This window comes from Eschrichtius robustus, chromosome 5 (genome assembly GCF_028021215.1).
Source record: "Eschrichtius robustus isolate mEscRob2 chromosome 5, mEscRob2.pri, whole genome shotgun sequence".
Taxonomy (NCBI): Eukaryota; Metazoa; Chordata; class Mammalia; order Artiodactyla; family Eschrichtiidae; genus Eschrichtius; species Eschrichtius robustus.
Genome location: NC_090828.1, coordinates 144839335 through 144865240, shown reverse-complemented (window position 1 = coordinate 144865240; position 25906 = coordinate 144839335). Strand labels below are relative to the sequence as shown.

Genomic DNA, 25906 nt, shown 5'->3' with positions numbered 1-25906 from the left:
AGGAGGTGGGCTGGGTGAGTGTGGGGAGGGACCCCCCCAGGTTAGGAGGGATCGTTTTAGGTGTCAGCAAGCCCCCGGCCTCAAACTGTTAACTAGGAGGGGCTGGTTATCCTCCTGCTGCCCCCAAACCTGCCCTTCAGTCCCTTCACCAACCTCCTCCTTTGCTCCCATATCCTACCCAAGCGTAAGCCAAGGTCTTTGAGGTATCGTTCGGGGGCGGAAACAAAGGCGGGCCTGAAGTTCCGGGCAGAGGTCACCCCGAGGCCAGTAGCACCCTCCCAGGCGCTCTGCATACCCTGCTCTGGGCCCGGCCCCTCCCCCAGGCAGGCTGCTAGGACGAGCACCACCTTCCCGTCAATTTTAATTGTGTGCTTTGTGCGTGCGGGCCGGGGCCACATTCGAGTTGCTTTCCGATGGATCTGCACATCCATGTCTGGCTCAGAGTAGGTCCTCGACAAATGTTTGCTGAGAAAGCAAATGAATGAATCCTTGCTCATGAAATGTCACACCCACTGCTGCTCAGGGCTGCCGCCCGCATCCTGACGGCTGGCAGAAGCTGACTGTGGGCACGTGGTGACCTCGGTGCAGTTCTCCGTGACTAAACTGAGCTGCGGCACCCTCAGGCTTCCAGGGACCCAGGTTCCCGTGGGCCGGCTTTGCTGCTAGCGTGTCCTCTCACCAGGTAAATTGTTTGCTTAATTCATATGGAGCGCAGCTGAGATCATTTTTACTAGGCTGCTAGTTAAGAGAAACGGGTTCCCTCCAGCCTTCTCCCCAGTAATAATATCAATACTCCTTTTAATTTTAACCTTCTTTTGGAAGTATTTATTTGTTCTCAGTCACAAGAACATTGCTCTCCCAGGATCTGGTTTTTGCCCTTCTGATTCCCTGCTACCACCAGTACCTAAAGCAAAATTTAAAAAATAACCTGAACTATTACTTCCCTGTCGCTGCCAGATCAAAAAGTTTGGACCTTAAAGTAATACTTGATCCTGCTGACCATGTCCGGTTAAGGCCGCTCTCTCCAGCTTTCCAATGACAAGCACAAACACCACTTTATATCATGGCCAACTAATATTCTAAGATTCTTAGAAATGGACAAACCACCTTCTTCTTTTGGTTGTTCCTGAAGAGAAGAATTCAAGGTGCTAAATAAGTGTCACTTTAGGGTCTGGTACCACACTGGAGCATGTCACGTGTTCCCAAAGGATGGTGGCTCCTTCCAAGAGAGACCTCCAAGCTGCGCAGACGGAATCATCTAACACCTGAATATGAAGATCCCTGGGACTTTCAATCCCCATATTCACGCCCAGAATTTTAATAAGACCCCATGCCAGGTACATATTCATGTTTTAAGCAATCTTTAACAACCTCTGCAGTAGGCATCTCTCTTCACATATAAACTTAAAAAAATACTTTAACATAATACACCGTACTGCACAGAACTAGAATTCAACACATTACAGTGCTAAAACAGTCATATAAATATCATATATGGATGGATTCACTGCATTAGAAAAATTCACCTATTAGGCTGTTAAAGACCAGTATCGGCAAAGCCCAAAGAAAAACCATTCTAACAGTAGCAACACTAAAAATAACAACTATGAGGCTTATATGCAAGTGGTGGGAAAGAGAATGCTTTACATTTGCTACTATGTCACAACAGGCACAATCTGAAATACAATTTTACATTAGCAGTGTATAAAAATACTTTTCAAAACAATACTTTTGATAGGTATAGTACCACTTTAAAATCCCCAGCTGTGTAGTCACTGCATCTGAGGACCTGCCTGAACAACCCTATTCACTGCTCGCGGCTGGCTCACGACACCAGCCTGGAGAACAAGCGCGTCACAGAGGCGCACCGCGCACACACAGCCGCACAGTAAAATAGCCTCCTACGTCTCTGGTGAGTGCTGATGAGTCACTGATAGGCAGCAACCTCAAACGAGGCATGAAATGATGTTTGGAGCCTGTTTTCAGTTCCAGGTTTGGCATGGATGAGCAAAGAGGTCAAAGGAAGGTGGATTTTGTGTGTATAGGGTTTCTCTTCCACTTGTGGACACGCCCCAGAAGACGAGTTTAATCTGGCATATCAATACTTAACTTGGGGGGTGGGGGAACATATTTCCCAGGGCTCTGGGTTATCACCACCCTGGCCTTCTTTCCAAACATCGGAGCGATTTTAGGCGCTTCTGACGCCGATGTTTCTTCAGCATCTTCATTATCTTCATGATGTAAATCATAGGAAATGTTCCCATATTCTCTTAAAAATGGGAAAATTTCGAGCAGAAACTGACAGAAATCTCTGCGAATACCAAACCACCAGTGGTTGCCCCCTTTCCGCCTAAACGTTGTGGCCATCAACGTGATTAGCGAAAGCCAAAGGGGGACGAATACGGAGATGAAGGAGAACGCGTTGTGGCCGTCCAGCCTGTGCACCAGCAGAACCTCGAAGGTGAGCAGGGGCACCACGATCGTTATCCAGCTGATGGCCATGGTCACGTGTGTTCTTCGCTGCTCGGCAACCACATCCAGGGAGCGCAGAAACAGGAGGGACCAGACGATGTAATACAGGACCACCAGGCAGAGGAACGACATGAGGATCCAGAGCGGCACAAACACCACCAGCCACGGCCAGTGGATGATCCGGTCCAGCCTCAGGGCGATGAAGATGAACTGCAGGATGTTGACGGAGCACAGGATCTCCAGCTCCAGGGACCGGTCGTGTCGGAAGCCCCACACGCAGGCGGCCACGGACACGGGGGACACGAAGAAGAGCGGCATGAAGACCAGCAGCCAGAAGTGGGTCCCCCGCTCCACCCTGTCGCAGACCAGGACCTCGAACATGAGCAGCAGCAGATGGATGCCCACGGCGATCAGCATGGCCTTGAACTCTACGCAGGCCTCCCCCTCCGTGCGGTAGCGCGGGTTCCGCGCCCAGACGCCCGCGCCCACCGAGGCGCCCGCGAGGACCAGGAGCTTCCACAGCCAGATGGGGGCGAACACGGCCCAGCAGCTCCACTGGATGACGCCGTCCAGGCGGAGGGGCAGCAGCACGGAGAAGAGCAGCAGGCAGGCGTAGATGAGAAACTTACTCGGGTTGAAGTCCTGGAACAGGCCCCTGGGGTTCATGGCGAGTCCGCTGCCCGCTCCCCGGCGGGCGCCGCGTCTGCGCCGTTCCCGGCTCGCCGCCTCCCCCGCCGGCCCGCGACGGTTCTCGGCGGGCAGCAGCCGGGAACCCGCCGGGAGCAGCTTCCGGCCCGCGGCGCCGAGGAGCCGGAACACGTGCGCGCGCGGTCACGTGGCTCGGCCGGAAGCGCGTTGGGCGGGGCGTCCGCGCCCGCCCGCCGTCCCCCGGCGCCCCGCGGGGTCGGCCGGCGCGGAGTCGGCGAGCGGGGTCCTCTGTCCGTCCCGCTGCCCGCCTTCACGCCGTACCCATTTGCAAAGCAGCTACTGCGTGTGGCGCCGGGAGGGTCGGGGCGGGCGACTCGGGCCGGGTGCCTGGCGCGCTGCTGACGCCGCGGCCGGCCCGTTGGCAGCGAGCGGGCCGCGACCTCGGGCGGACGCTTCCTGGCGGCGCCGGGAGCAGGGAGGTGGGAGTGACCTCACATCCTCCGGGCCGGGCCAGGGGCGGGGCCGAGGAGCGGTGGGCGCGGCCTGCCGCGGGTGCCCCACCCTCGCCCGCTGCCGACCCGGGGGCTCCTGCCCCCGCGGGGGAGGCTCGGCGCCGGGCGAGCGGAGGCGGGGAACGGTGTGGGCGCGAGGCCGGGCGCGCGTGGGGGTTTGCGAGCGGGGCAGTGGGTGCCGTGACTGAAAGCGCTGGGCGGGCGCGCGCACGTGAGGGGGCGGGTCTGTGCCTGTGCCGGGGCGGGGGGCCCCGTGTGTGCGATCTGCGCCCGGGGCGGGTTGCGGGGCTGTACTTGGAACGGACGGCTTCCGGGGCCGGGCCCCACCTGGCGGGGCGCCGGCAGTCGTCGGGCTGCCTGTGCGGTGGCCGAGGCAGAGTGCCGGGGCCGTCTCACCCCAAAGGTGGAGGGTGGGTGCCGGGAGGGCGCTAGACGCCGCAGGGCCCCGCGGCTGAGTTCGGGGCAGCGGCTGCTTCCCGGAAGCCCCGGCCACCCGGCAGCCTAGGAGCAGAATGGAGATTCCGATTCAGGCTCTCACCTTTAAGTCCCTGATACTCATTTTGACGTATGTGGCACAGCTGCAGTCTGACTCTCGCAGAACGCTGTCGGGACAAGGGCTTTGCGGCCGGAGATCAAGAAATCTGGCTTCCAGACCCTGCCAGCCAGCCGCTGAGAAACCTGGGCGCGTTCGCCCCGTGCTGTCTTGGCCTCAGGGTCCTGGCTGGTGAGTCGGGGGCCGGCCGGGTGGTCTCCAGGGGCCAGCAGCGCCGCAGCTCCCCCGCTCCCCAGCCGGGCAGGCGCTGGAGGCCCCCTGCCTTCTCCAGGCTCCCGTGCAGAGCCCTGCCCTCCAGCCCCCCTGCCATCTGCCAGCACAGTGCTGGGCTCCGACGGGGAGGCCGCCAGGGGGACGCAACAAGGAAAGGGTTCCCGAGAGACAGGTGGGGGCCACGGTCCAGTCTCGGGAGCTGGCTTCCCCCAGTCGGCATCCACATGGTGTTGGTGAGGCCCGGTGCGGGGGTGGACAGTCCCAGCCCTCGGAGCTCTCCCAAAGCTTCGCCACCCTCACCTCAGCCGGGGCAGTCGGGGCGGCCTCGGGGGCGGGACTCCCGGCCGAGTGAGCCCTGCCAGGCCTCAGGGTTCAGCCCCAATCTCAGACACATGTCTTCAGGGCCCCTAATTTGTGAGGAACCCCTTGGGAGTCATTGCGGGGAGACCGTTAGCTGAGTGGGGTGCCAGCCTCTCACCCTCAACCCCTTCCTTCTATCCTGAGTCGCTCTAACCTGTTTGCCTTGCATCTTGGATTTTCTTTTACTATTCCCTTTCAGAAAGGGATTTGTCAGCTAAAACAGAATTTTAAATTCCAAACCCCTCTACCAACCCAACTATGAAGTGGGCTAATAGAAGCACTTGGGACCGTTTTGAGGATGAGATGAATCAATACATGGAAAACACTTTGCATTTAAAGACACGTGAGATATCAGTGCTACCACAGTGGGGAAAGCAAAGCTTCCAGAGGGGAGGGGCCGGCTGGCAACTCCACAGGGAGATGGCGGCCGAGCCCGGTCCCCTGGACCCTGTGGGGACAGGCAGGAACCCTGTGCCAGATGACCTCAGGGCCTTTGCTGCCAGCGTTGCGGCAGAGATGGGAGTTTGGAGGGTGTTTTCTCCTCTGCAGCTGCTCAGGACAGGCGTCTCGTTCTCCTCATCCAGGAGGGGGATCTTGCGATGGCCCCTCACCATCTGATGTGTCCTTGCTGCCCCCCTCCTGAGAGAGGTCGGAGCCTGCTTCCAGGTTTGAGGTGGAGCCACAGGGAAAGGGCTGCTGTCTGCCGCCCCCTTAGCCGGCTTTCCTGGGCCCCCAGGCCTGGACCCTCTGTTCTGTACGTGGACCCCTCTCCTTTGCTGTTTTCCCTAATGCGGTCAGTCTCTCGGGGACCTGCTCTTGTCCTTTTAGTTTTTTGGCCGTGCCACGAGGCGTGCTGGATCCTAGTTCCCTGACCAGGGATCGAACCCAGGCCCCCTGCGGTGGAAGCATGGAGTCCTAACCACTGGACCACCAGGGAATTCTCTGCCCTTGTCTTCATGTTGACCGTTAAAGCTAACAGATTGTTTGCTCTGTGCCAGGTGCTGACGACCCAGCCACCCGTGAGGCTGGCACACACCCCAGAGCGTAAAGGCTTTCATTTACAGAGCGCGTGTGTGTGTGTCCGTGCCCGGGTCCCCCAGCGCAGGCCTGCCATGCTGAGTCAGCGTGGGGGCCCGAGATGTGTCCGCATCCCACCACCTCCCCGCTGCTGCAGCATCCTCAGCTGGCCTGGGAGGCCGCCCCGAGCCTGCTCTGGCCCCCCTGTGGTCCCCTGCCAGCCTCCCGCCCTTCCCCGGAGTGTGCCGTGCTGCTCTCTCAGTCCTCAGGGCTGGCCCGCTGCCCCAGCCCCCTCCCTCCCGGCCCCCCAAGACCCAGGGCTTCAGGCCCGGGACAAGCTTCTCAACCCCTGCTGGACTGAGACCCTCCGCTGACCTCCCTTCACATCGGGGCCTTGGTTCCTGGGGGACTCCGTTCACTGGATTGAGTCTGTGTGCCCATCTTTCTGCTCCTGAGATTGGAGTTTGGACCCCTGGCCAGCACTTAGGTCATAGCGAGTGCTTACGGAGTGCTGGTGAGTGACTGAGTGAGCTCATTTGCGCCTGCTCAGGACGGGGTTTCTCCGGCCCGGGATCAGCTCTGAGCACGCGGGGCCGGGAGCCAGGCCCAGTCCCCAGGCCAGCATCGCGGGCCCTGTGCCATCCCCTCCCGGGCCAGGGCCAGCTGACTTGAGAGAACTCACGTATTCGCTCTCAGTTTCTAGTTGTGGCCGGCACAGCTTGCTGCAAACGTCGCAGCACAACAGTGCCTGTGAGTCGGGAGTCTGGGCGTTGGGCGCTCAGCGGGTTCCCTGCTTGAGTCTCACAGGCCGGAATCGAGGGCTGCGGTCCCTTCTGGAGGCTCTGGTGGGAGTCGGCCTCCAGGTTCATTTAGCTTCTCTGAGTTCAGTTCCCTGGAATTGTGGGACTGAGGTTCCCATTCCCTTGCCAGCCGTCAGCTGAGGATGGCTCTCAGCCTCCCGCATTCCTGGTCGGTGACCCCTTCACAGCCACCGACGTTGGGTTGAGTCTTCCCACTGTTGAATCGCTCCGGCTAAGCCTCCTGCGGCCTCTCTGCTGCCTGCCTTTTCTGTTTTTAAGGACTCGTGTGATTGCGTTGGGCCCAGCTAGATGGTCAGTCCCCCTGCCCCGACCCTGAGCAGCTGGGACTAGGGCAGGAGTCTGGGTGGGACCACGGTCCCCTGGCCCCAGGAAGCAGGATCCCCCCGCTGAATGTCCTCCAAGTAGGTGGCTGGGGCAGCGGGGTGACCTGGACAGAGAGCCCAGGGACATCTTCCCTTTCAGGCCTGTTTGGCTTTGCTTCCATCGGCTTCTTCACAAGGAGGCCGCAGCCCACCTGGCCCTTCGTGTCACCCTCGGCGCCCCAGTGCCCCTTGTCCCCCATCCCCCAGGCTAGCGTGCAAATCCTGGCGCTGATGTCCCCAAGCTCCGTGACCTTGGCAAGCAGCCCAGCCTCCGGCCCCCATCTGTGACATGGAGATAACCTCACAAAATTGTGAGCGTAAACCAAACAATGTGCTCACTGATCCTGTCCCGTGGGCGGCTGTCGTTTCTGTCTTGGCCGTACAGGAGGCGTCCCTGCTTCGGGAAGCCTGTCCTCCCTGCCGTGCAGTCAGTCCCGCGGCTCACAGCACTCTCCTTGCTCGCCCGGCTGTCCCTGGCACCCGCTGCATCTCCCAAGGGCAGGGCCCCGTCTTTCATGTCCGTATCCGCAGTTTCTAGCACAGGCCTGTACACAGTAAACGTGTCCAGGAAAGAACAGGCGGGCAGGAAGGACGCAGCTGACGCGGCATCTTTTCCACGTGCTGAGCAGCGGGCCAGAACAGCTTGTGAGCCCAGAGGTGCTGGCTTTGCAGGGAGGAGTCTGGGCTCCCACGAGGACGCCCTGGAGCAGCCCAGCCCCTCGTACCTGCGCCGGGCTCAGTATTTCAAAGCTCTGTGTCATCTGAAGCTCGTGTGGTGGCAGAGGTGCGACTCTCATTTCACAGGTGGGGAAACTAGACGCGACCACAGTCTGCTGCTGAACTTGCGGCTGCAGACTTTCTTCTGAGCCCTGCTGTTGGCCCGGCTGGTAGCTCGGCCTGTGCGGTAGCTCAGTCCGGTGAGAATGGCCCCGCTGAAGACCCAGACTCTGGTTGGGACCCCTGGAGACTTAGGCTCACGTTTTAGCAGCTTTTCCTCAACGAGTGTATTCATTTAAGAAATACGTATCGAGCATCTGCCCCGTGCCCTGGGCCCCGTCCTGACATGGGATACAGCATTGCTCAGCTCCGACCGCTTCTCCCATGCAGGTCCCTTCCCAGTTCAGGAGTCACCTCCTCCAAGAAGCCCTCCCTGACCAGCCCCTCCTTAACGTACATCACCCTGTTCTGTTTCTCCTGTTTCCTATATGGTCACTAAATACATGCTCACTTTAGGAACATCCAGAAAATGAAGAGTTGTTTAGAGAGAGAGAAAACTCTGGTCTTACTTCACTACCTACAGAAAATGCATATTAACATTTTAGTGTAGTTCTTTCCAGGTGGTCACCTCTGCAAAGACAGGTCATTATCCACCTGCCATTTTATTCTGCTTTTTGGTTTGACACGAATTCTGTGACTCACTTATTTGCATGTCTCTGGATCATGCACCGAACAATTGATGGTGTCTTACAGGCGCCGTCAGCCTGTGTTGAAACCCAGCTCTTCCAAAGGGGTCCTGTTTGCTTCTGACGGTCACCTGGGGGCACTGCCAACTCCAGAAGACTTTGCATTAAATTTCAAATAAATTCGGTTACAGCATTTGCTCGAGGGGTTTTCAGACCACGTCTGTAGCGCAAACTCAAGACTCCAGCCTGCGTGAGTCCTGGCTTGTTCTTGGTGTGTTCCCTCCCCACACCCGGGGCCGAGGTCGACACGCCATTTCCGTCTGACAGGGCTGTTTATCATTCCCCTTCCGTGCAGGGAATAGCCCCTTGGAGTCCCAGCTTTACTTACATGCCTCGTACTAGCTACCCCATCCGGGGAATTCTTTTTCCTTCGTGGTGCATGAGACAGCGATGTGTCTTATAATCAACGGTGTCTTCAGTGTGATGAAATACCGTAAAGAGAAACGTGTCTCAGATTCCCGTAAACACGTCTTTATGAGCATCTATTTAACGGCTGCACATTACCTCCCAGGGTTGCCTGCCGTCCTCGCTGTGTCTTGGCGTAATTTCTGTTCTTTTCTGTGGTCTTTCTTACTCCACACAGCTTCCTCTGCACTCGGATGATTTCTTTTGGGTAATTCCTGGAAATCGAATTGCCAGACTGAAGAAATGAATATTCCAAAGACCCTTAACACATAAAGTCTAGTGTTTTTGGAGGCTGATGTTTTTTTCTTTCTTCTGTGTCATCTTTGCAGAAACAGAGTTGGTGCGAATCTGCCTATACTGGCAGCAGCTGGCCGAGTGCTTTCGGGCTGGGAAACTCCACAAAGGTGAAGAATTAACGTTAACGAGGCAAAAAGGCCGAAATCAAAGGTAGACTCAGGTGTCGGGCTGCATAAGGTTGAACGTCAACTGAAAAATAGGACTGGCTTGGACATGCGTGTGTGCGGTCAGTGGTTAACTGGGGTCGATCACAGTGACCTCCAAATGTTAGGAACCCATAAACTGAGCCCCGGGATAATTTAATTTGAGGCATCCGAATAGAGTTAAACCTTATTTATTTATTTTTGGCTGCGTTGGGTCTTCGTCGCTGCTTGTGGGCTTTCTCGAGTTGTGGCAAGCGGGGGCTACTCTTCGTTGCGGTGCACAGGCTTCTCATTGCGGTGGCTTCTCTTGTTGCGGAGCACGGGCTCTAGGCGCACGGGCTTCAGTAGTTGCGGCATGCAGGCTCAGTAGTTGTGGCGCACGGGCTTAGTTGCTCCGCGGCATGTGGGATCTTCCCAGACCAGGGCTCGAACCTGTGTCCCCTGCATTGGCAGGCGGATTCTTAACCACTGTGCCACCAGGGAAGTCCCAGGACTTAAACTTTATTAATTCAAACTTTTTTGTGTGGTTGTGGGTAGAAGCTTCCTGAATGATGGAATGTTCAACAAATGGTAGGCCGCTCAAGCATCCACCGTTTGTACTTAAATTGGCACCACCAGGACTTCCCTGGTGTCCAGTGGTTAAGACTGCGCTCCCAGTGCAGGGGACCTGGGGTTGATCTCTGGTCCAGGAACTAGATCCCACATGCCGCAACTAAGGAGCCCGCGTGCTGCAACTAAGACCCGGTGCAACCAGAATAAAAATAAATAAATATTTAAATAAATAAATCGGCACACCTCGGTGTCTTCAACAGTTTGCACGTGTCGTCTGAGCGTTCTTCTTCAGTCTCATGTACGCTATTAATTTACTCGGCCAAAGAGTCCTCTGTGGTGCTGAGATAACCCTCACTCCTGCTCTCACCTGGATTTGTCGTAAATTGCGGGCTGGTGTGTCGTGGATGGATGCTGTCTTTACTGGGGCAGAAACAAGACTGTCAAATTTGGGTCACAATTTCACCCTGGGTGCCTCTCATTCTTTCACTGACTGGTGTGAAGTAGCAAACGATAATAAACAAACAAACCAGTAAATACAAGAAATGCCTCTGCCTGTCCTTCAGAGCCAGGCCCTGCAGTCACCCCAGGAACCGTAGGGGGCTCCTGCCTTTAGAAAGCTGTCAGTCTGGCGTGTGGGGCACAGGGGAACACGGGGTCACCAGGCGTGGTGTCCCTGCTGCACAGCTTCAGTGGCTTCTCGTTTCTCAGGACCAAAGCCGAGCGCCCGCCCTGCCCTTCAAGGCCTGGTGGACCAGCCTCCGCCAGTCTCTCTGGCCTCATCTGACCGCTTGGCCCGCGGCTGCCTCCGGGGCGTCGTGGGCTTGAGTGCCTGCGCAGATGCCTGCCCGGGGGACGTGGCACTGAGCCTGGCCCCGCACACGAGCTTCAGGCCGTCCGCGCGTCCCCCCGCTGTGGTCGCCTCTGGGACTGGTACATGCCAGGCCCGTGGCCTTGGCCCCAAGGACTGCTGACTCCGTCATACAGGCAGAGGGCACAGACGCGGCACACTGAGCCACCCAGAGAGCCGTCCAGAGGCCCCCGGGCTGAAAGGGACTAAAAGTCAGCTGAAAACGAGAGGAAAAGAAGCGCTGGGAGTACGCCGTAGGGTGAAGATTGGGAGATGGGGGCAGGAGGCTGGAACAGAGCCTGGAACTAGACCGATGCTGAGACGCCCCTGCGGCGGTGATCCCCAAACTTCCCGGCACCAGGGACCGGTTTCGTGGAAGACAGTTTTTCCACGGTGAGGGGGGCACGGGTGGTTCAGGCAGTGATGCGAGAGCCATGGGGAGCGATGGGGAGCGGCAAGTGAAGCTTCGCCCGCCCACCCGCCCGCCACTCACCGCCTGCTGTGCCGGCCGGCTGCTAACAGGCCATGGACCGGTACCGGTCCGCGGCCCGGAGGTCGGGGACCCCCCCACCCGGGGTATTTCAGGTGAGTCACGGAAGGGACCGCCTGGATTCAAATCCCAGCTCTGTCATTTAACCAGATGACCCAGCGCCTGTGAGGCTCGGTTTTCTCCTCTGTGAGATGGGGATGGTAATGTTGGCCTCATGGGATGGAGGTGGGATGACAGAGGTGTAGGGCTGGCACATCCGGTCGATGACCAGTATCTGTACACACTCCCCTACTTCCTCTCTCACTTAAAGGAGAACTTCAGTTCTGTTAGTTAAATAACTAACCCAGATGACTGGCAACTAAGTCACTTCTCCACCCTGGGCCCAGGTCTGCTTTACCAGTTAAGGGGCCAGGGCAGGACAGAAGTCTTCAAATTCAGGTCCCAACGCAGCACTGCTGGCTAAAGAGGCAGTTACCTGGACCTCAACCCAGACTCCCCAGGTCAGAGTCCTTGGGGGTAGCACCTGGAACCCAAACTTTTTTAAAGCTCCCCGGATGATTCCAGCCAGCAGCAGGCTCTCAGAACCCTCAGCCCAACGGCCCCTGAAACGCCGTCTTAGCCCTGAGGGTCTGTGTTTCTCTTCCCACCAAATGCCCCGTGCCGCCTCTGTGGGGGTCTGGCGTCCGTGCATCTGGTCCAGAGTTCACCTCCTGCTTTCATCAGAGATGGGACGGTTCCCCTGCTGCTGACTCAGGTGATGAGACCCCGAGGCGGGACCACTAAGTCTAGGACTAAATCTGTAGCCCCGCCCAGTGCCCGGCCCTGGAGGTGGTTCGAGGAGAGGAAACAGCCAACCTCTGAGCCCGGGGCTGCTTTCTCACCACGAAATATCTGAATCTAAACGGAAAATATACATCTTTAAGGCTGGAGATGCATTACAGAATCAGAACCGAGACCAAGCAATCCCTTCCTTCTCGTGTAGCAAAGAAAATGAAATTCTGCAGAGTTCCTGCTGGTCTTAGATTTTTCTCTTTTAAGAACCTAAAAATTACTTACCGTCGCTGAGGTTCGTTCCAAGTTGCCCCTAACAGCTGTAAACTTCCCGGCTTTATCTAGGGAGCCCTCAGGGCGGTGAATTACTGTTCACGTAATGAATTCCTATTGCAAATCCAGCATTAGCAGATTTCCCCCATGAAGACAGATAATTTCTTGAACTCCAAGTGCTTTTATGGAGCAGGGGGTTGAGGGAAAGAGGTTTTACTTTACAGTCTCTAAGTGGATGATTTAAAAAAGCTCAGTAAAATGGTTTTACTGGCCATCAGGGCCACCACAACAGATGTATCCGCAAAGGAAACGCCATCAATTACACGGTTGGGGTGCTGGGGTGTGTGGGGAGCGGAGGTACGAAGAACACCTGGGATGGTTTTTTTTAATTAACAAAAAATATGAACGCATTTGGAAGTAAATAGAAGGCCCAGTTTTCCCCTTTTGGGCTGAGAGGGTCTTCGGGAGCGAGAGGCAGGAAAACAGTTTTCACCGTTAAATATGATAACGATGACCATGGCAGTGACAGAGTAAGAAGAACTGAGGTTTATTCGCATGGGGAGTGGGGGTGCCCACATTCCGGGCGGACGCTGACCGAGTGTCTGACCGAGGCCCCGGCCGGGCTGTGCACCCGGGGTCCCTGCCCTTCGCTGCCCTGTCTGCACAGTAGCGCAGGGGGAAGACGGAGCGCGTCCACGCTAGCGCTAAGTGGGACACACAGCCAGGAAAAGCCCAGAGGGTTTCTGCCAAACAGCTGATGAGAAGTTGGTTGGTTGTTTGTTTTTCTTTCCTGCCATTTTATTACAGTGAAGTTTAACAGCAGAGAAAAGTCACATGACCTTGGTGGATCGAGAAGTTGGCTTTAAAGAATCATTTCCTAAATAATCAGTTTCTCACCATTAAAAAAAAAGTATGTTTTGACCTCGGGCGAATACAGAGGGCTGTGGATGAGAACCTCTTTTCTGACATAATAATACAGGCAGTGCCGGGGGGTGGGATTTTGGAAAGATGCTGGGAGGGGTCCTTGCCCCTCCCCCAGGGCCCCGGGTACTGGGAGGTCACGGCTGCCAGGAGCAGCGAGTTGGGTGAGGTTAGTGGCCGGGCAGGCACGGAGAGCTGGTTTTTCTCCTTTTCTTGTGAGCTTGGTCAGAACGTGAAACTCCCATGTCTGTCCTGGGTAGCGCAGATCCGAGCAGCAGACCCTGCCGGCTTCCCGTGAGCGAGGTTCTGCAGCGGCTGCTGCATTGTCCCCATCTTCCAGTGGAGAAGTCTGGATGGAATCACCCCTTCGTTTCCACCTGAACACGGGGACCAGAGGAGGTGGGGCGGGGAGAACAGGGCCTCAGACCCGGGCTGGGCCGGCCTCTCAGCACACGGAGCAGGCCCTGGCATCAAGCTGCGTCTCCTCCTCCCGGAAAGCAAACACCCTCAGCAGGGCTGGCGAAGGGCACGGTCTGGGGCCCTGCTTCTTCCAGCTCCTCGGCCCGCCGTTGTGTGGTCCCTGCGCTTGTCCCGCCCCGCCCCGTCTGCTGGCCCGGCTGCTTCCAGGCCTAGTGCCCTTGGGGCAGCTTCTCTCTGGCGGGGGTAGCGCTGTGAGCCTAAGGCTGGGTTTTCTGTGGGGCGGCCCTGGTCTGCATCCCACCTTTGCTGCGCCCTGGCTGCAAGACCTCAGGCACACAGCTCGGTCATCGCACCTCTGTTCTCTTTACTGTTAGATGGGGCGATGCGAGGACCCAGGAGGGCAGCTGTGGGACTGGCGGAGGGCAGGCTCACGAAGCGCTGGGCCAGTCCTGGCGTGTGGGAAGCCATGCCAAGGACTGTCGGCCGCCCTTCTGGTTAGAAAGCAGTCGTGCCGTCTTCAGCCTCCATCCACGGATTCCCTTGGACAGAGTCCGGGGCGCGCTGGCTGCCGGCTGCAATGCTTCCACTCCAGTCTGATCCCTTTCTCTCTTGGATTAGAAAGAGGTCTTGTAGAAGCCGTGTGCTGACCTCTGTCAAGGTCAGCATTTTGTATGCAGCTTTGGAGAAGGGAGTGGGATTTTATTGCCTCTTTGGTGGGAAAAATTACGTATTGTTTGGGTCCGTGCTCAACCCTGACGCCCTTGTGCGATGGGGACACTTCTGCAGCGGTGGATCCACCAGGGGGGCGGTGTGGGTGTGTGTGTGTGCTCACGCGCGGGGTTATCTTTTGTCCTCAGAGCCAGGACCCCGTCTCTAGGTGGCATTGGAGAGGGTGGGGGGCCGGGGTGCCCATGTCCCCACCCCTAAGGCTGGATTCAAGCTTTTGTTTTTTTTAATTTATTTTATTGAAGTGTAGTTGATTTACAGTGTCGTGTTAATTTCTGCTACACAGCAAAGTGATTCAGTTACACATATATATACATTCTTTTTCATGTTCTTTTCCATGATGGTTTATCACAGAATATTGAATAAAGTTCCCTGTGCTCTACAGGAGCCCCTTGTTGTTCATCCATTCTATAGATGACAATTTGCGTCTGCTGACCCCAAACTCCCACTCCATCCCTCCCCCGCCCCCTGACCCTTGGCAACCACAGGTCTGTTCTCTGTGTCTGTGAGTCTGTTTCTGTTTCGTAGATAAGTTCATTTGTGTCGTATTTTAGATTCCGCATATAAGTGATATCAATATGGTATTTGTCTTTCTCTGTCTGGCTTACTTCACTTAGTGTGATCATCTCTAGGTCCAACCATGTTGCTGCAAATGGCGTTATTTCATTCTTTTTTATGGCTGAGTAGTATTCTCAAGCTTTTATTTTGTCTGAACCCCTCATTTGGACGCAGCTGGATCCCTCTCTTACATAAATCATAGTGAACACGTACATGGCCTGTATGGTGAGCCGGGACACTTGCGGGCTGGGGAGCAGGTAGGATCGTCGTCCGCATCCGGACCCCCGAGGGTCCCGAGGCTCAGAGCGGACAGGACTTGCTCAGCTCAGACGCTGGGGCAGCAGGGCCAGTGGGCACAGGTGGGCCAGCTCCAGAGTCTCGGTGCACAGCCTCCTTCCACCCAGTGAGGAGAAAGTAGCGTTTGCTGAGCGCCTACTACGTTCCAAGCGTGATGTAGGAAAACGTGGCTGAAATCCCTGAGGCATTCCTTCCTCCCAGGAAGAGGGGCGGATGGGCAGCAGGCGGCTCTGCCCCCCTGGGCCTGACTCTGCCAGCCTGGAGCCGACGGGACGAGGCACTGTCGGGGCGGCGGGGCCGTCGCAGGAGGAGGGCAGAGCCGCGGGCAGCCTCGGCTCTCCCTGCAGGCAGACAACCCGGAACACAGCTGCGGGGCTGGCTGGGTGCCCGCCCGTCCCATAGGGCCTCCCTGAGCGTGGAAGCTGTCAGCCCGGCCCCCAGGGCTGCTCGCCCAGGCTCATCACACAGGTGGGCACAGCCCAGGTGCCTGACGGTTCCGGCTTCAGGGTCACGGGCTCGCCACCGGAGCCCCCGTGGGACACCCAGGAGCTCTGACTCGGCACTTTGGGTTGCAGAATCCCACAAGCAGTTAATGTGGGCTGGTGGGGAAATCCGTCTGCCGGTGGTTTGGGCAGACCTCCGATCTCTTGTGAGACGGAAGGTGCAGGGCGTGCGCTGGGGCTACGGCTTGGGGCTGCCGCCACCAAGGGGGACAGGGACCGCTTCCCCCCGCCGCCGTGCCCGCCTGCCAAGTGCGGTGGGTGAAGCCAGGCCGGGGCTCTCCCGGCAGCCGTGCCTCCCCCGTAAGTGCCCCCAGTCCCGCTTTTCTCGCGCCCCGAGCGACAGCTCCCTGCACCCCCAGGCAGTTCCTTGGCTGCCGCATCACATGGTCAAGGTGAGGGCCGAGGTGCCGCCCGCCGGACGCAGAGCCGGGAGCCTGGGCGGGCCCTGCGGGGCGGAGGCGGGGTGCCCTTGCTGCCCGGCCTCCTTGCGGCCGCAGGGCCTGGGGCTGTCCTCTGAAGGCTCTGGGACAAGCACAGGGAGGCTGACTTGCGGGATCCCAGATCGTAACGGGGGCCTCTGTGTCGGGAGCTCGTCTCCTGCGGGTGGGTTGGCGCCCTTCCTCGCTCGCTGGGCAGACGGTCCCTGTTTCCCCGTCACCCTCCGCGTGCTGCCCGGCTGCGGGGCTTCCGGGCATCGGCGGGAGTGGGGTGTGTGGCGAGCTTGCGAGGCCGGAGCTGGGGGCAGCTCGTGGGTGTGATCTCGCGGGGGTGGGGGGTGGGGGTGGGGACAGCGGTGAGCGGTCCTGAAGCGAGATCTGCGCTCCCGGAGCAGGAGTTGGAGCTGGGCGGCTGGGATGAAAACCAGGAATCCTAGCCGAGTCCGCCCGGGGCCGGAGGCTCGGAGCACCATGGCCCTGGCTCTTTCCCCCGTTTGAAAGCAAGAGTGTTTCAAGGAGGCAAAATCTGCAGAAACAGGTACGAAGTTTCTTATTAGAGACACAGCACAGCTATGGGAGAGCTCCACGCAGAGAAGCAGTTTATTAATTTGAGGCAGAAGCAGGGCGGAAATACACACCCAGAGAGAGAGGTGTGGGCGTCCTCTCTGCTGGGGAGGAGCTCAGGAAGGGGGCGATTTAAGTCCCTTCTGTAGGACAGGCCTTCTGGCCTTTGTTTACCTTTGGCCAGTTATCTCATTTCTTTTCTCACACCTGACTGGTCCCAGGAACCTCCCCACGTGCGTGCGCAACTTTTTGCTGCGAGGGATCCCGGCGCAGAGGCCTGTGGGTGCATGTGCACACTTATTACGGGGTGGGGCCCGGGTGGGGCTCCTCCCTCTTGACCCCCAAGGGGCCTTCGTGCGCGCGTGCAGGCAGGACGTTCTCCTTGACCTCAGGAGCGGGCGCCTCATCTCTCTACTTCAGCGGAGCTCAGCTTCTGCCACCAGCTTTGTCCTTGGAGTGCGTGGGTGAGACCCGAGCTTCAGCGTTGCTCCTCGTGACAAACCCCCGGTGTCCGGCCCAGGGGCCCATCCATCTCCTACCTCAGGCGGGTCTCAGAGAAAGAGGCCGCCGGGCCCCGCCGTTGCCCTGGCACGTGCCCGGGTGCAGGTGGGCGCCCCCCACACACACCTCGAAGGAACCCTGACCCCAGTCACAGCCCAGGGCAGAGGCTGAGGGAAGCTGAATCAAGGGGTCCCGAGCCTGGGCCCCCTGGAGGGGCAGAGGTGGGTCGGGGAAGGGCGGTGACGGTGGCTTTGCTCCACAGTCATCTCTGCGGGCTGAGATTCCGGGGTCTCTCCCGCTGGCCCCGCAGCCTCCCGGGCAGGGCTTTCCACGTCGGGGTGTCAGCGAGGGCGGCCCGTCCCTGAAACGCCACCTCCTGCTGGTCTGATGCTGTCCGCGGCCGCGGCCCGCAGGCTTCTTCCCGCCACCCCCGGCCTCTGCGCTGCTGGACTCCGCTGCGTGCAGCCCGTTTCCTCCGCGAAACGGCCACTCTCAGCCTTGCCGCCCCTCCAGGGCTTCCCCCGCCCCGGGCCTTTGTTTCTCTCAGCCCCGGCCCTTGTCCTTCTCTCTCACCCTCCTTCGTGTTGCCAGAACCCTCTTCGTTTCTGCTAGCCCGGTTCTCCACAGCCCCGAGTCCTGGGACGCATCTGGCCGCCTGCCTCACTCTGCCGTGCCGACTCTTTGCCCTGCAGTCGTCTGGAATCCTCTCTTCCTCCAGGGCCTCGGTTCCTTCCCTGCAAGATGGATGGGACAGTACCACGTCGGGGATTTGTCGTGAAGATTGTCTGCCATGACCTGCTTCTGTCCTTTCCTGGAAGGCAGCTGGGGGGTGGAGTTTGACGGAGGCGTAGACAGCGGGGAGCTCCGGGGGAGGGGCGCGAAGACTGGGGGAGCCGCAGGGCGTTCCTCGGGGGAGGCTGCCGGCCTGGGCCTGGCTGGGAGGCAGGGAGGTCACGGAAGGGGTCACGGGGTCAAGGCCAGGCCTTGAATTGTGTGTGGAGGGTCCGGGGGTTGGGGGGCGCCCCAGGGGAGGCTTCGGCGGAGACCCTGGCCCAGGCCTCCCTGCCCGCCCGCCCATCCTGGAATAAGAGGTGGAGAACTTGGACGCGCTCCGCAGAGATGTCTTGCGCGCGGCCTGGGTAAGGAAGATGGAGGGTCCTTCCTCAGGACCCCAGCCTTCCTTCCCCGGTGCCCTCCCACTTCCTCGGGTTGGACTCCAGTTCTACGCCGACACCCTGTCTGTCTGTCTGTCCGTCCGTCTGTCTGCCGGGCGCCGGCTCCTTTCTGGACTTCACTCTTCCGCTCCGTTTCCCTCCGCTGCTCCCTCAGCTTCAAGTGAGCAGAGCTTTGAGCACCAGCCACGTGGGGCCGAGGGGAGGGGGCACAGCCGGCCTCGCCTTCCCCGGCCCCCCTCCCTGTGCCCCACGAGGGCGCCACTAGCGTGTGGTCGCCACGTCGTTGTGCGATGAATGCTTATCGAGTGCAGGCATCTCCGGGTGTTCAGTGGGCGCCCAATGATGTCACCCCCCCCTATAGTTTAGATGCCAGGATTTGAGGGCGGGGGCAGGAGCGACAAGCCGTGGAGGAGGTGACCGACTCTACCCCGTCAGGTTATCTGTCCGCGTCTCAGCGCATTCCAGGAGGTCACATGCTGATGGGCGTGTGGCCCAGGTGACCTGTGACTGTAAAGGTTCGGGGCGGGAGGGACCACAGGAGACGCCGTGCCTCTGTTCCACGTTCTGAAATGTGCTGGCCCCCTTCTGAAATGGTTCACTTGTCTTATCACTGAGCTTGGCAGCCACTGGGGAATTTCTGGAGGGAGGAGGGGACCCTGGAAGGAAACCGCCCTTGGACCCATTGTTTCCTTAGAAGCCCAAACACAAAGAAAGGATGGAGTGGAGGTGGAGCTGCAGAGGGGCTTGTTTTTTCCCTTCAGATCCAGCCAGCCCCAGTCGGAAAAGGAAGGCTGTTATCCTTTTAGGCCAGTGCTTTGTTTCCTCTCCAGAGGGTCTGCATGCAGGTGGGATTTTGGCAGCTGGGGACGGGGGTGGGAGGAGGGGAGCTTCTGCATGAAATCATGGCCTGCAGGTGGGTGCAGCGAGTGGGACCCAGGTTGTCCTGCCGGGCTGCACGGCGCCCCTGGGATTCAGGTGTTAGCCTTCTCACGTGGGAGGAGAAGCTCAGAGAGGTGAGGGGGCTTGCCCGGGGTCACACAGCAGGTGGTGATGGGGCGTCCCCCTTGGTGGGAGAAGCAGCGGGATACACACAGGCCTGCCCTCCCCAGTCTCGTTGTGGATCATCCCAGGCCTTCCGTCCGTCGGCGCTTCCCATGCCCACATGCCAGCCTCTGGTGGTGCCTTCTACTGTGTGTGCCACGGGGTCGGTGAGGGGCGGCTTCCAGGCATCAAGTGCGAGTGCTGGGGACTTTGGGAGACGGTGTCCTCACGGTGGGGTTCCCGGCCGCCACCGAGCCTGCCTCTGGGTGGGGCAGTGGGAGCCCAGCTCCAGGGGAAGAGGGACGGCCTCTCCTGGGGACCAGGAACAGGGGCGGAGTCAGTGCTGGAAGCTGGCTGGGCAGCGCGGCCGTGGGACCCTGACCCCGACAGTCACCGGGCGGTTCGTCCTCTGCCCTGTGGGGCTGGCGGGGAGAACCCGCGCCCCCTGCCTGCCCTCTGACCCGACCCCCAGAGGGCCTATCCTGAGCCTGCCCGAGAGGGTGGACTGAGGTGGCCCCAGCTGTAAATAATCCCCGGGGGCCACAGGCTCACGGTCCCCCGCAGGGAGAGAAACAGCCCGTTTGCCTCCCCGGGACCCAGAGGACCAGGGGAGGAAGCTCGGGACAGAATCGCGGGTCTGATACCCACGATTTGCCTGCGGGGAGCGGGGTCCAGAAGCAAGGGGACGGCCACCTCACAGCCCTTAGGATGGCTGCTATGAAAAAGCAGAAAATAAGTGTGGATGTGGATGTGAAGAGATTGGAACCCTTGCCCACTGTTGGTGGGAATGTAAAATGGTGCAGCCACTGCGGAAAACAGTGTGGAGGGCCCTCGAGAAGTTAAGAATAGAACTACTATATGGTTGCAATTCCACTTCTGGGTATATACCCTCAAGATTTGAAAGCAGGATCTCAAAGAGATATTTGCATGCCCATGTCCATAGCAGCATCATCCACAAGAGCCAAAAGGTGAAAGCACCCCCAAGTGTCCACTGATGGGTGAATGGATGACCAAAATGTTATATGTATACATACATATGACACATGCTATATGGATGAACCTTCAGGACGTTAAGTGACGTGAAACGAGCCAGTCACAAAAAGACAGATACTGTATGATTCCATTTATACAAGGCCCCTAGAGTAGTCAGATCCTCAGGGGCAGAAAGCAGAAGGCTGGTTGCCAGGGGCAGGCGGGGCGGGGGCCTGGGGAGTTACTGTTTAATGAGGACAGAGTTTCAGTTTTGCAAGATGAAAAGAGTTCAGAGATGGCGGGTGGTGATGGCTGCACAACCATGTGAATGTGCTCACTGCCACTGAACCGGGCACTTGAAAATGGTTGAGATGGTGACTTTTATGTTGTGTATTTTACCACAGTTTAAAAAATAATAATAAATGAATTCAAAGCAAAACAAAGTCAGGGAAACGGATGTGAACCAAAGGGCCCGTGCAGGCCAGGTTGGCGTCGCATTATTTAATCCCCAGCATCCTGCGTGAGCTGACTTTCTCCTGCAGGCGAGAACGCTGAGGCTCACGGCCTCCCCGGCGGTCCAGCGGTCGAGACTCCGCGCTTCCACTGCAGGGGGCGCGGGTTCCATCCCTGGTTGGGGAGCTAAGACCCCACGTCCCGCACGGTGCGGCCAAATAAGTAAAAGAATAAAAATACTTAGAAAACTGAGGCTCAGGGCCATGACACAGCTTGCCCGAGGGCCCTCAGCCAGGCTATGGCAGGCCGGGATTTAAGTCATCTTTGTGTTCCGGGTGAGAGCTGCTCCACTGTGTCATGCTGGGTTGTAGCGTCTGGCACTTGGTCTGCTGGGGCTCCTCATACCCCCAGGGCAGCAGAAGAGAACGTGTACTTGGTGGTGAAAATGTGTGCACAGATTAGAGAGGCCTGAGTCATGGGGAGGCTTCTTAGAGGAGGGGGTGGGATTGGATAAGGCCTGGAGGGGCACCTCCTCCCCCATCTCCCCACCAGGGGTAGGGCTGCCACACACCATCTCATTTGAGCCCCGCTGTCGTTGCTGGGGGGACGCTCTCATGCCTTGGTGGGGGGGTCCCTCTGTCTGGGCCGGCCACTCTGGCCTCCCTTCTGGGCAAGCCCTGCAGCTGGGGCTTTGACAACGTCGGTGGGTGTGGGCCACTGATATTTGTCCACCCAGAGATCCCTGGGCTTGGGCAGGGTTGTCAGATTTTGCAAATAAAAATACAAGAGGCCCAACTGAATCTGAATTTCAGGTCATCAGTGAATAATCTGTAGTATAAATATGCCCGCAGTGTTGCAGCTGTAGTCGATGCGGCCACCTTAGTAGTCTTGGCCTTTGTCCACTGAGGGAGGTGCTCTGGGTGTTCCAGGTCAGGGACCTGCCGGCATTGGTCATCAAGCCCAGGGCCCAGCCTGTCACAGCTCTGCTGAGACATACGCGGTGGCCTTGGGTCAAGCCGCTACCCAGTGTGAGTTGACCAGGCTGACAGCAGGGGCCCTAATCACCAGGCGTGAGTAAGATGGGCCGTGTGCTTGACCTGCTCTGTGTGCCACACGGAGCCTGCAGTGGGAGACTGGTGCTGTCAGCACGTTGGGGGCCTGTGCTCCCGACCTGGCACGCTGGTCCCTGCATGTGCCTTCCCCGCCTCCTGCTGTACCAGTACCTCCAGACACAGCCCTCTGGCCGCCACATACCTTCTCCTGTGTGTCTACCACCTCACATCGGCCTCACCACGCGTCTCCAGTTCATTGAATGCCACTGCCTTGTCCTGGAGCCTCCTAATCCTATTCTTCCAACCATTCCCTCATCCATCCACCCACCCACCCCTGCATGCATACGTCCACCCACCCACCCATGCATGCATCCACCCATCCATTCATCCATCCATCCATCCACCCACCCACTCATGCACGCATCCACCCATCCATTCATCCATCCATCCATCCATCTGCCCGCCCACCCATCCATCAGTCCATCCGTCCGTTAATTAACAAGTATTGAGGCTTACTATGGGTCAAACACTGTAGCAGGCACTTTGCATAACATCTCAGCTGTAGGCGGGATTAAAGGAATTAATATTTAAATGTGAGTGGCTGATGACAGTCATCAGATATGAACAAAAGGACCCAGTCTCCCGTGTTTCAGCAATAGGTCATCTGGGGAGAGATTCTCTAGCCTCGCCCTTTATTTTATTTTATTTTAAAATATTTATTTATTTAGCTGCGCCGGGCCTTAGTTGCAGCATGCGGGATCTAGTTCCCTGACCAGCGATCGAACCCAGGCCCCCTGCGTTGGGAGCGCAGAGCCTTAACCGCTGGACCACCAGGGAAGTCCCTAGCCTCGCCCTTTAGATGGCAGCCACTCCTCCAGGGAAACTCCTGGAGAAGGCTTAGGCTGTGATGAGATGGGAGGAGGAACACGGGGTGGGGCAGGAGTCTGAGGGGCCTCCAGAGCAGGGAGCTGAGCTGGCGCTGCCAAAGGCGTGGCCTCCGCCCTGTCCGGGTGCCCATCGGGAGGGGTAGAGCACAGGACCTGAGGAGCACTCTTCCCTGACAGCTGGTGCCTGGCAGAGACTTGAGACTCTCACAAGACAGAGAAGACCGAGGTCCAGAGAGGGGAGGTGACTTGTCCAAGGTCACACAGGCTTGCAGCCATGGGACTGGGATAAAGCGTGTGGACTCGTCAGGCACACCTGGTTTGAGGCCTGGTCTGCCTCTCAACCTCACTGACCTACCTGTGAATAGGAAATCACACCTCCCTCTTGGACTGTGCGACATGAGACATGCTGAGACGCCACTGTAAACTGCTCGGCCTGGGATGTGGCGAGGTGAGGCTGGGGGATGGGGTGGACCCCAGTCTCAGCTGAGAGGCTCCCTGTGGCCTCAAACCCACCCCTGCGGCCTCCTGAGTCTGGGCCTCATCTCCTACCTGTGTGAGGTGTGGGCAGGCAGGTGCGGCCGAGGTGCAGAGGGCAGGAAGTTGGCCTCCGGCCGGCTGGCCCTTGCCATCATGCTGTGGGCCTGTGCAGCCCCCTGGGGCCCGCCTCGCTTCCTGCGGTTTCCGGCCCTGAGTGTCCCGCTGGATGTGCCACCTGCGAGGGCTGTGGAAGGAGGTCGCCACCCCATCCTTCTGGGGCTTTCCCAGCGGGGACCCGGCCTCCGTGGGAACCTGCAGCTTTCCCAGCCCTGGGGGCCACGCTCACCTCATTGCCGCTTTAACCTTGTTCCTGTCTACCCAGCTTCTTCTTGGCTGTTGTAAAGAATTAAAACTCGACAGAAAAATGGATTCCGGGGAGGGAATCGTTCCCCAGCCCGTCCCAGAGATGTGCATTTTCGTGTTTTAGTGGTCTTTCTGCTGGAGGAGGGACTAGGGGCTGGGGGGCGGGGCTGACTTTACTGATGGTAGTTTTCCTTTCCTTCCAAAGCAGGGGTCCCCTGGCTCAGGGGTCCCTTATCCCCCACCGGCCACCCCACATTCCTCAGCCCTCTGACCCCTTAGCCTGCCCTGCTCTCTGGAGCGGACGCAGGGAAGAGATGGGCTGTCCATAAAAAAAGAAAAGCACAGTATAAAAAAAGGCTGCTCACGAGAAGAATCACGGAGCGGGGGAGGGGCAGAGTGACAGTGGCTGCGGGGCGGGGCAACCCAGCCGCTGGAGGGGGCGGGGCAGGGACGGAGGTGCAGCCCCCCCCATCTCCCAGCAGCAGGCAGGCGGGGAATGAGGCCTGGGGCGCCTGGTCAGTGCTGGGCGGCCCCCAGGAATGCTCTGGCTGCCCTAGGCCAAGAGCAGAGCCAGTTCAAGGCCAACCTCCGGCCGAGCTTGACCTCGGGCTCTCCGCCTTGGGCCTCTGTGCCCAGGGGCCTCATCTAGAGAGTGAGGAAGAGCCGCGGCCTGGGCTGCGCGGGGGCGGGAGAGAGCAGAGGCCAGTGCCCGCAGCACACCCAGCTCCTGGGGAGGAACTTTCCCGGCCCCTTCTGGGTTCTCCCGGCTGGCCTAAGAATTAACTAGACGCAGGGCAGATTTGCAGGGGAAGTCGACTGTAATTAGGTACGTACAGGGGCTCCCTAAGAACATGGGCCCAGCACAAGTCACGCAGGTGAGGCTTACGCGCCATCCAGGAGGAGAATGGGTGGGGTTGGCCTTCAAAGGGGACCAAGGCAATTTACAGGAGGATGAAAGAAGCAAGTGATCAAATGTTTGATAAACAGATGTTTGCTGGGCTGTGCAGGGACATTGGGACACGGAGCTGCTCTGTGATCACACGGGCCTTGCTAATTTCCCCCGTCGACCACCCCTCACTCATGTTATTATATTATGGTTTTCTGCAGTGATAGTTCTTCTTCCCGGAACAGGCCCTCCATTTAAATTCTGTAGGCGGTTAGTTAGGGGGAGGGTCGAAGTCTTTTGGGCCTTGATTGTTTTTAGCTCAAAATAACGTGCAAGCCAAAGAGACACATTTTGGGGTGGCAAAGTTCTCTCCCCTACACAGCCAGCACCACTTCTTTCCTCATCCCTCCTCCTAGCTCAAGTTTTTGTGTCCCCGTGTCCTTTGTGTCTGTCCGTCTGTCCACCTAGCTGCCCAGAGCTAGGCTCTGTGGGTCTCATGCATCTGCAGCTCAGGAGCACGGCTCGGCTGGGAGAGAGGAGGAGTGTCTTCCTGCTGTTAGAGGGGGCTGGCTTCCTGGGAGACCATGGCTAGTATTTCATGTTGGAGAGAGCTCAGGACAGAATCCAGACCCTCGGATCTCATTTTATCTCACCCTCGAGGGCTTTGCCGCTGTCACCCTGCAGGACTTTTGCTCTGGTTACCTGGAGGTCAGCACTGGATCTTGGTGGTGGTTACTGTGGAACCACGGAGCGTGTGTGTCCCCAGAGTGGGAAGGGGAGAGGGTGAGCTGGCACGTGGTGGGTTTAGCCATAATGATGAAGACTTACTACTTAATGACAAGACAGACTTGCCCTCACTTCTGGGGGACAACTCTTGGTAAGCTATGATGGCAGAAAGATAAGTGCAGCTGATTCAAGAATTCAAAATAGCAAGGAATCATTGTTTTCTAATGTGCGTCCCAAGTGGATTCGTCTCTTTTGCAAGAGGAAAGCTCCTCCACCTAATTAACGGGGCTTCTGCAGAGCAATTGCTGGAATGTCGTCTGGTTAGTTCCTGCTGCCTGGCTAGGTCTGTAGAGACCACATAGGAAGGTGGTAACGGCGAGAGAGAAGCTCTTGATCAAACAGTCTTTTTCAGTGACAGTAACTAAACTGAACACCAAAGGCAAGGTTTTGAACACGTTTAGGAATAAGTAAGCATCAGGCGCTTTTGCTGGTAGCTGCCAGCGAAAGGCTGCAAGGAAGGGGAGGCTTGGGGCTGTTTCCCAGGCTTTGGAGGAGGCTTCCAAGTGAGAACTCAGGAGTCAGAACCTTTTCCCGGGGAGGGATAAGTCACTCCATGCTACCTGTGTGAACGAAAGATCTCTGGTCCTCCCCTAAATACTTCCCCTAGCCTAAGACTTCAGGTTTTAGTTTTGGACGATGAAAATATTTTTTTTTTCTTTTTGGCCTCGCCATGCAGCATGCGGGATCT

At 58.1% G+C, this 25906-nt stretch overlaps 2 protein-coding genes across 3 annotated transcripts in view; one reads left to right on the top strand and one right to left on the bottom strand.

The window, feature by feature from the left end:
• Nucleotides 1-796: 796 nt before the first annotated feature.
• TMEM185B (transmembrane protein 185B) lies at nt 797-3576 on the bottom strand. The gene has a single exon (XM_068545382.1). The coding sequence runs from the start codon at nt 3136-3138 to the stop codon at nt 2086-2088; it is 1053 nt and encodes a 350-aa protein (XP_068401483.1). The 5' UTR covers nt 3139-3576; the 3' UTR covers nt 797-2085.
• A 454-nt stretch (nt 3577-4030) lies between these two features.
• Nucleotides 4031-25906, top strand: part of RALB (RAS like proto-oncogene B) — a 66835-nt gene continuing 44959 nt past the window's right edge. Inside the window, exons 1-2 of one of the 2 annotated variants that reach the window (XM_068545377.1) lie at nt 4031-4356; nt 9156-9273. In XM_068545377.1, coding sequence (XP_068401478.1) covers nt 4200-4356; nt 9156-9273 — 275 coding nt within the window. In that variant the 5' untranslated portion in view covers nt 4031-4199. The remainder of the gene's footprint in view (nt 4357-9155; nt 9274-25906) is intronic. The other variant, XM_068545378.1, reaches the window with a different exon arrangement.